The following is a 10,000-nucleotide window of genomic DNA, read 5'->3' as shown; positions in this document are numbered from 1 at the left end:
GTTTGATGAAAAACTATATCTATCAGACAAACTTTTTCTTTATAGATTTGACAAAAAGTACATTAACAAAATAAAAGCATTTATTTACTTAATTTAATGGAATTCCCTCCCTCTCCCTCCCCCTCCTGTGCAAAAGCAATTATGTTAACCCAAATCCGATGGGCATGGCATGTATGTACTTTCTGCTTTGTACATACATGCCATGCCATGCCCACTGTGGGTTTACTTTATTAATTGTTTTTATACATAGATGGCTACACTTGTACTAGTCACTAATGAGCCTTTTACGAGTACTGCTTGTCTTGCCTGTTTACCCTTTTCCTTAATATTCGAAAATATTTTACGTTATCTTATGTTGCTGTTACTAATGCCAATAACATAGTAATTATCATGTCTATAATAAAAATAACACCAACAATATTCGTAGCATTAGTAAAAAAAAAAAAAAAAAAAAGGTTTTAATGCTAATTCAAGGAAAGGTGAAATCAGGTAAAGTCACAAGGTCTACTAATTGACTCCTTTGTGGCTAAGCATTAGGAGAGCCATCTATGTGCAGAGACATTTTACAAAAAAAAAAAATAAGCTTAGCATTTTTCTGGTGGCATTGGCTTAAAAAAGGGGAGGGGGGAGATACTTTTTTCTGTTTAATCTTATAGTAGTTTGCATTGAAGATGATAACTTTCTGAAGATTATGTAGTGATCTGTCTGGCTTTCTTAGCACCAAATTACCTATTAAGTATGATTTATGTTATTTACTCCAGACTAAATAACAGATTTTCCTTGTCAGGTGTTTAAGGGAATCCACCTTCAGGGACCCAGTGGCTAATGATAAATACCACCCCCCCCAACCTCCCCATGAGTTACATAAATGTAGCTATGTAGATGTACAATTATAGTTCTTTCCCACTCTCCCTCTTTTTGTTAGCATTCTTACTTTATCACATTAGTCTTCAAACATTTTTCTTTTCTTGATTTTTTCTTATATTATTTCCCAACTAAAAAAAAATAATATCAAAGAAAAAAAAGAAGACAGATTTGATCTCTTTATTTTTTGTTATACGGAGTTGCTTTGTTTCTGTAAGATTCTGAATTTGACAATAATCTGGTGAATATTTAGAGGCTGTGAGAGTTCTTGTACTCAAGCATAAATATTATTTTATTTCCTGTGTTAATGTTGTGTAGTTTTCAATTTGCTTTTTTTTTTTTTTTATACATGCCATTGTTATTCTGATTACCTTAACCCTTTTTGCAGAAAGGGGGAAAAAATATAGTGTCAAAAAAGCATCTTTCAGGATGTCTTTCGAGGTACTGGTTTGTGTCTTCTCGTTGTGACATCTACAGATTCACTTCTGGCCCAAAAGTAAAATCTTTTTGGGTAGTGGTTGTTGCAGAGGACCATCCAATTGTGTAAAACTGGAATAACATGTTTTTAAATTTTGTATTTTTATATGTTTTACATCTTAAATGGGTAAATGTCTGCTTGTCCTGCAAACTATGTTAAAGAGTAATTAGAAATGCATTTCTGATTTGCATTGAGAATATAGTTGGTGTAAATTGTGTAGCACCTGAAAGACTTTTCCTTTCAGATTTTAGACAGAATCTTTATCAGTCAAATAGTTTATGCAGAGTTATTTGTGTAATAATGCATGTGATTATATAAAGAAAATACCCCTAATTTTTTTTTAATGCCTACTGAAGAAACATGTCCTCACTAAATCTAAACATGTACACATTTGTTTGTGCACATTCTGTAAATGTTAAAATTTTCTTTGTTCTCAGTCTTATTCTTCTTCTGGCTAGCTCATTGGTAGTAATTCCACTCAGATGGCCTGCATTCATGCCCAGCTCAGGGCATGAGAAAGTTTCACTCCAGTCAGATGTTACTAATCCTTCAATGAGTACAGGAGGGAGATTGGGTCATCCTGCTTACTAGACATATTCAGGACTGACTCAGGTCCCACTTGGGTGAAGAGGAACACTAGGCCATGTACCATGACATGGTATATGCTGTAGTACTTGCACTGCCCCTTTGCAGTGTCACGCATTAGTGACCTGTAACTTAAAAGTTCTCCTTATCCTCCTCCTTCATCTCCTTTATTTCCATCTCCTCCATTCTACCACTACATCTCCTTCTCCTTCTCCTCCATTTCCTCCTCTTCCTCTTGCTTTTCCTTTCCCTTTCTCACCCTTCCCTCCCTTTCTCACCCTTCCCTTTCCTTTACCCTTACTCTTACTCTTACTTTACTCTTACCCTTCTCCTCTCTTTCTTCTCATTTTCCTTATGTAGTGTGAGAATTTTCCTTTTTCTTTTCATTAAGATATGTGATGAATACTCAGATGTTTTTATTTTCTCTCTCATTCCCTTTTTGCTGCATTGCTTTATTTTACAATGCTTTGTTATAACCAGATATCACCAGGTATACATCCTGTCAGCTATTTTTTTGTTTAACGATTTTGCTTCCACATAGATAGCTTTTGAAGCACTAAGTGACCAAGGAGTCAGTTAGTAGGCCAGTTTGATCTCAACTTTTTACCTCATTACTTAATTTTTTTTGGAGGGAGAAAAGTGTTTACACTTCTGGAGCCATCTCTGTAAAACACACAGTGGATAATAGGTAAAGAGGAGGGGGGATAAAGCATAACACACAAAAAGAAAGCAATGTGTAAGAGAAACATGATAATCCTGTGTAAGAACCTTATGCAATAAGGGTTCTATGAAAGAACCCTTTTCCTACATCTTTGTACTTAAAATTCTAGAACTATTTAATCTAAGGAAACAGTATCCTTTCCCCTTTTTAGAAGGAAGTAATATCCTTTATCCTTTTTTAGAAAATTGGGTTACCTTACAGTGTTCAGCTTTAGTAATATTTCATGTGTTAAGTGATTCTAATTTCTGTAAATCATCAGAAGCTGTGCACGCACATTGAGGAAAGAAAAGAACATGGTTGTGAAAGATATGCATGATCCTGTAAGCATCTGCATTGTAAAGCTTTATATACAGTCAAAATCAATGTGATTATAATTTCTCGTGCAACTAGGAACTCTATGCTAAAAATATTTATTTTTGCCCAATATTGGCAAGACTAATTATAAAAGCAGTCCAAAATCCAAGAATTTATGTTTTACGCTTTTATTCAACACATGTATAACTTAAATTTTTTGCTGGGTACCCAGCCATATTGGAATTCCCGGCAATGAACAGGCAGATACTTTAACGCGCTATGCTGCTACGTCCACATCACACCAACCCCATTTCTAATGTATTCCAGCCACAGATTATTACCTCCACTATAAGACCTTCCTGTATACCCGATGCAGTCTTTCTGGTCAAATCTCCACACTAATAAATTACATACTGTAAAACTATCAATCTCCTCCTGGTCAGTGCCATTTCATCAGAACAGATGGGAGATGGCTCTCCCCGCTTATGTATTGGCCACACCCATCTAACACACTTCGATCTGATGCAGATTCTGATCCACCCATATGTTCCCTTTGTAATGTCCCTCTTTCAGTTCCACACATTCTGTTGTCCTGTCCACGCTTTGATGCAGCCTGTACCTCTGCTTTTCCCCCACCTATCATCCCTTCACCAACCTCCCAACCTGTCATACATCCTTAACCCATTGCTGACGGGTGGCATGTACGTACATGCCATGGCATGGCGGGACCATCTGCCGGGGGCACGTACGCACATGCCATAGAGTATGCATGGACATGCCATGAGTTTTTATTTGTTACAATCAAGGCAAAAGATTATTTTTTTGCCAGTGACAGTGTGATTAAGTCGGTTCTAACACTTTCTCATTTTTACCATGCAACAAACAAAAAAAATGCAACAAACCGACAATTTCAACTCCATGATGCCACACACTGCTTATTTTATTCGGACTATAGACCGAATAATGATCAACTATGGAGTCTATATAACAACAAAAATACCCTTCAGTCTCGATTTATCAGGAAGTTTGGCAAGTAGAGACTGTAAAAAATAATGAAAATTGAAAATACAACATATCCTCGTAGTATTACGAAGAAACGGAATGGGATGCTGGTATTTGGGATGAGTGGTCGCGCATGCTCGGGCGACAATATAAGCCCCCGGCAGCGAGGCCCAGGCCACTATGAATGCTACCCGTCAATTATGGGTTAAAGAATATCACACTTTCTGCTTTGACACCCTTTCTCCATCCTCAGATGCATTCATATCCTTCACTTGATCTGATCCCCCTTACCTAATCCTACCTTAACCCATTCACTCATCAACTCCTTTATCCATCTTTAACTTTTTTCAATATTATGTAGATAGTTGACATATGGCAACTAACTACTAACTCAACCGCCCTTCACTACCCTTTACTATACGTTCCTATAGTGCTACATGACCTTAGATGTCTAGCACATTTATTTTTTACCCATTAACCATGCCTTTCATTAGAGATGAAGAAAAATTTAATTGCCTTTTCAAAGTGAACCTTATGGATGTATTAAATTATTGTATGAAGATGCATAAAATAGGAAAAATAATGGTAATCTAACATTTTATTAGCCCTGTCTGTGGAGAAACAGTACTATCATAAGCTGAAATGTGAAATATTAAGTAGATAACTGATTTTTCAACTATCTGCAGAGAATTCATGCAACATTAGGTGATTATTTTAAGCATAGAGATTCCATCACATCAAATATATATGGGTTATTATGAAAGCCTCATTCAAATAATCAGTAATAATAGGAATTTGTAAAAGAAATCATTCTATTGTACATCTCCCAAAACAGGAAATATTAATTTCCTGCTTCTGATACATTTGAAAATGTCTGGAAATCATACCTGCAGTATATGATGATACAGTTCAAGAATCCCCTCTCGTGTTTAACTTTAAGTTGTGTATATTGACATATGTAGTTGAATTATGTTATTATATACATACACTGACTGATTGAACGGATTGAATATTACATAGGAATATCTTAATTTTGAGATTCCTGCTCTCAAAAACAGAACAAAACAGACTGCAGTTAGACTGAGACTATGGTAAGGAAAATGTGACAAACTGTGTGTACCTTTTAAATGAGATTAATTGATTTTTTTTTTAAGACAGTACTTTTTTTTCATTTTGCTTCTATTACATTTTCATAAACAAATGATCAAACTCAAAATTTCTGACAATTACACCTGTCCATAGTCTCATTCTGTGTGAGGTGCAGATTTAACCTGTCAAGTATAACAGCTAAAATAGTATTTAAATGTCCATGGAAAACACTTCAAATAATTATACATATACTTAAGTTACTTCTTTGATAAGCAAAGAAACATTTGTCTTCTCTGAAACATCTCTTTATTCTTGAATTTTCCTATGTGTTGGTTATAACATTTTTGGCATATCTATAATACATTATACCTAAGGCACTCAGCTTTCTGCTTTTTCACCTCACCATAACATATGATTTTAATATAGATCAGAAAATGGTTGCTCTCTGTTATATGCCTTGAGTTACAGGATTTCCAAAATTTGCCCATTCAAGAACAAAATTTTCTCGTGCCGAAATTAACCCAGATAGTAATAGAATTATTGTCCCAAAATGGTTTGTAGTTCTGTTAATATTTGTTACTTTATTGAAGACACTTGTTGAACATTTTTCTACTTTGGATATTGATTAATATTTTGCAATGTGTATAGCTAACAGTACCCCCCATTAAATATAGTCCCCTTCACCTCGACTCTGAGTTGCTAATATGTGAACCCCCCAGATCCAACATGTGTCCAAAACCAATGTAATACAGGATGGGGTATCTATATTGGCAACATTAAGTGGTATGCTTGGGAGTGAAATAACTCAAAAGCTGAGTGAGTGAGCGATTGAGTGAGAGTGAGAGAGAGTGAGGGTGAGAGATTTTACAATTCCTTGGACAAGTACATAGGCACAATCTTCTCTTATTTTATGTTCCTATTAGTATTGATAGTAACATTACAACAAATATATATTCATTAATAATAAGAATAGGATTGATATTAACTCATTACCTCCAGATGATGTGTTGTTTAATAAAGACAGTTACTTAACATTTAGCTTCTTTGAATATTGATTATCTTACAGAGCACACAGCTAAAGTACTCCATACTGTCCCCTTCACTGCAACTCAAGAGTTGCTAATGTGTGAACCCCCAGTTTCAACAAGTATCCAAAACCAATGCCAATATTGGAGGGGGTATCTGTTTCGCAAACAAAACACATTAGCAACAGTGAGTGGTATGCTTAGTAGTGAAGTAACGCTAGAGAAAGAAAGAAAGAAAGAGAGAGAGAGAGAGAGAGACGAAGCAGGGGAGAATGGGATGTGTTGAGAGGGAGTGGGAGGAAGGAACATAAGCAGAAGGAGGATGGATAGCAGCAGTTACTTTGAGAGTGAACAGAATGGGAGCAGAGAGATTGGAGGATGGATGAGATGTAGGTATGTTATCCTGGGTCATGATTAGATAGTTTTAAATGTATTCAGGAGTTTCTGAAGTAGAGTTAGTTGGGTAGGTCTGAGTAAAGGTTTTCTTCTGAGTGCCTGACACCAGGAATCTGATCATCTAATCTAGAGTGAACATTACATGCAGATTCCGAGCATCACCAAGAGAGCATAATTTTTGGTGCATGACATTAGAGCAATACACATCCTGTTCTTCCTTAGGCAATGCCTGATGTGTGAGTACATGGGTATCTTATAAACTGAATCCTGCAAAAGTCATACATATTGTATGGTCTCTTCAACGCAAGACATGTACAGCAAAACTGCAGACAAAAATAACAGCACCAACAGTCATAATACAGACAACAAAGTTATCAATTAAAAATCATAAAACAGTGGACATGGCAATCAACTGTAAGGATCTAAAATATTCATAACACAGTTGACCTTAAAGATAACTTCTGCAGTTTTTCAACAAAACACATGGTTTATTTCTTGTTTTTTATTTTATTTTTATTAACTAGGTAAAAGTTAAAGTAACATAGTTCTATTTTATGTTTATTGGAACAAGAGTAAAAGAGCATACTACAATAAAAATAATTTCCTATAGTAATATCTTCTATCAAGGTCTGCTTGTCACAAAAACTGAAAAAGTATCTATTTCCATTTCCTATCCAAATGTAACATTTTCAATTTTTGGACACAAGCAATTTGAAAAACACACCCCACACTAGATTAATTTGTTTGATCTTCTAGCTACAATCTCCCCTGACAGAACAAACTATAATCTCCAAGAATATGAGAGCATATATCATTGAACATGCTATTATGCCTCTGTGATTCATCTTCCTTAAGAATAAATACTCAAGCATCAAACAAAACCTTTAGCACCTTCTTAAGTAGACATGAAGAAGTTGAAGAATGCTGTCAGGATGCGCCTATTATCAATTGATCGTTGCATTTACTGGATCTTGGTATCTGTGAGGCCGACAGCCCTTGCTCCCAATCGAGCCACCATTGCTAAGCTGTTGAGAGATCAGCCATGAGGTGTTAAGCAATTGAGCCTATTGATAGAAATGTTAAGTGACAAATAATAACAAAAGAGGGTGAAAAAAATTAATTCCTAAATGCTTCAGTGTGTATAAATTTGAGTTCATATATATATATAAAAAATATCAATAATAACAATAAAAAATAAATATATAAACAAGTTCATGTATCAAACAGGTAAATAATATCATCACCAACAATAAATATTAATAAAAAATATAATCACTTCAGTACAAACCAATCAAACTGATCCCAAATAAAACACACACAAACACGATGTCCCATGCACCACCCCTCTCTACCCCTTACCTCATGACAGCAATGAGCCCCGGAGGCATGAACTTTCCCGAGTTGAGGAAGCGCATGCCCATGAGACCCCCGAGAGCAGTGCTTGTTCCTAGGGTGAGGTAGTAGTTGTTTGGGTTCTCACTCAGCTGGTAGGCCCCGTAGCCCAGAACCGAGCCAAAAAGCAGCCCAGCTCCCAGGGATGGAATGCTGCCTGGAAATTTGGATAATGTGGTAGGATAAATTACAGAAAATTCCCCCTGAGAGCCAGTGTAAAAACAACGCTGATAGGATACTCTGAAAATGGATAAATGACTGTAATCCAGATGAAAACAAAAAACAATATGAAAAGGACTCTATTCATACAATAAAAATACGCTATAGAGAGATAACATTTTGAATTCTAATAAAAAATCTTTGTGAAACTAATGTTATTGGTTAGAAGAAAGCCTCCAAACTATATGAAATCAAATATGCAACAGAGATTTTATTTCCTAATACCCCTTGTTCCCTTTAATGTGATTAATAGATCATCAGTACATTGTATCCATATATATTTCACTGTAATTTCTCTTTCTCAATACTTTTTCTTTTGTTAAGGTATAGAAGGTCTTTCATTTCATATTAAGCTATTTCATATTCAGTAACTTTAATCAACTACAGTACTACTAAACTGCACAGTTAAGAACCATATTATCCCCATACTAGAATATGATGCAGTCTCCCCTGTTGGTAATCACCAAATACACTATAGAAGATGGATGGTTGCACATCTTTATTTGAGTTTACTGGTGTCTTTATCTCTTTGGGGAGAATTTGTTGTGGGTGTGAGTGCCCACAGGTATGGCTGGGTGTTGGTAGTGAAGTCGGAGATCAACGGGGAAGCCGGCAGGCTCCCCAGTCGGCTAAGGACTGGGCAGTCCTTGTGGTGGTGCTGCTGTTGTCAGCTCTGCTAGAGGATCGGAATGCTGCCCTCGTTTTTCGGCTCTGCGGCTTAAATATACTAGCGCTGTGTAAGCGCACAGGGAACGAGGGGAGCCCACTGTCCAATGAGCGCGGACATGGCTGTGGACCTGTGTGACCCAACCTGGGTAACTATAGTGAACTCCAGGTTGCGGGGTCGTGCTGCTACAACACAACATCACAAAAAATAACATGCCAGCATGAATCAGTCCTGTCCTTTAGGTTCATGTCATGTTATTTATCAGAAGTGCTGGCTGGCTAATTATGATGATTGATGGTGACAACGAGGTAACAAGAAAATGTTTAATTATTCACATTTGGAAATTTCACATTTGATGAGCTTTTTCAGTACCAATTACTTATATAATGAGAGACTCTACTATAATCAACATTCTAAGATGATGTTAATAAAACAGAGAAACATGAAAATCCTGGCAAATTTATCTGTATTACAAGTGCAGAAGGAATGAACAGCAAAGAATCTTAAATTTCAGTAATAAATCAAGAATACTATAAAAGAAGAAATGGTACAAACACACCCAATCTTGTCCTTTTATAACTACATCAATAAAGAACAAACTATCAAGTTCATTTATATAATTCTCTTCTCTGCATGAAGAGTATATGTCAAAAAAATGAGATAGCAGTGGAGGGCATAAAAGGTTCAGGGAAATTACAGGGTAACATATGAATACACACAATGGAAGACAAAGAATCCTTCATGTATTCACGGCAGGGTAGAGTGCATGACCGACATGCAGGAGCACCCAATGCCGAGTCTGTCTGATGCTCTATACTGCCATGAATGCTTGGAGGAATCTTTGTTTTCCTGAGATCACAGGGAGTACAGCCTCCTGCATTCAGCTGTATAGTGAGATATTATCTTCATTATCTTATTTTTACTTTGCCCCAAAATTTCCCTGGTACCTTTCATGCCCTTCCCTGTAATTGAGGCCAAGAATGTAGGGGTTAGGGAGGGGGGGGGGTCCACAGCATAAATCATATTTATATGTGTATGTACTAGAGGGTGTGAGAAGTCCATCGATACCAAAATCGTCCCTCATCACTTATGCAAAGGTATTCATATAATTCTGTCAAAAAATAAGTATATGGCAGCCATTTCCTTTAAACTCTGAAACAGCTGCTGCCCTGTTTGACTATTACTTTTGTAATTTAGGCATTACAGCCCTTTAAATGAATGTTTAAAATCACTTTTTATCCTCATTTATAAACAAATACATCATAGCA

At 36.2% G+C, this 10,000-nt stretch overlaps 1 protein-coding gene across 1 annotated transcript in view; it reads right to left on the bottom strand.

The window, feature by feature from the left end:
- Positions 1-6,996: 6,996 nt before the first annotated feature.
- LOC119582860 (transmembrane protein 14C-like) overlaps positions 6,997-10,000 on the bottom strand; it is a 5,019-nt gene continuing 2,015 nt past the window's right edge. Inside the window, exons 2-3 of the mRNA XM_037931338.1 lie at positions 7,814-8,003; positions 6,997-7,479 (exon numbers count right to left, since the gene is read on the bottom strand). Coding sequence (XP_037787266.1) covers positions 7,416-7,479; positions 7,814-8,003 — 254 coding nt within the window. The 3' untranslated portion in view covers positions 6,997-7,415. The remainder of the gene's footprint in view (positions 7,480-7,813; positions 8,004-10,000) is intronic.

This window comes from Penaeus monodon, chromosome 16 (genome assembly GCF_015228065.2).
Source record: "Penaeus monodon isolate SGIC_2016 chromosome 16, NSTDA_Pmon_1, whole genome shotgun sequence".
Classification (NCBI taxonomy): Eukaryota; Metazoa; Arthropoda; class Malacostraca; order Decapoda; family Penaeidae; genus Penaeus; species Penaeus monodon.
Note: the sequence above shows the minus strand (reverse complement) of the source record. Positions and strands in the feature narration are given on the sequence as shown.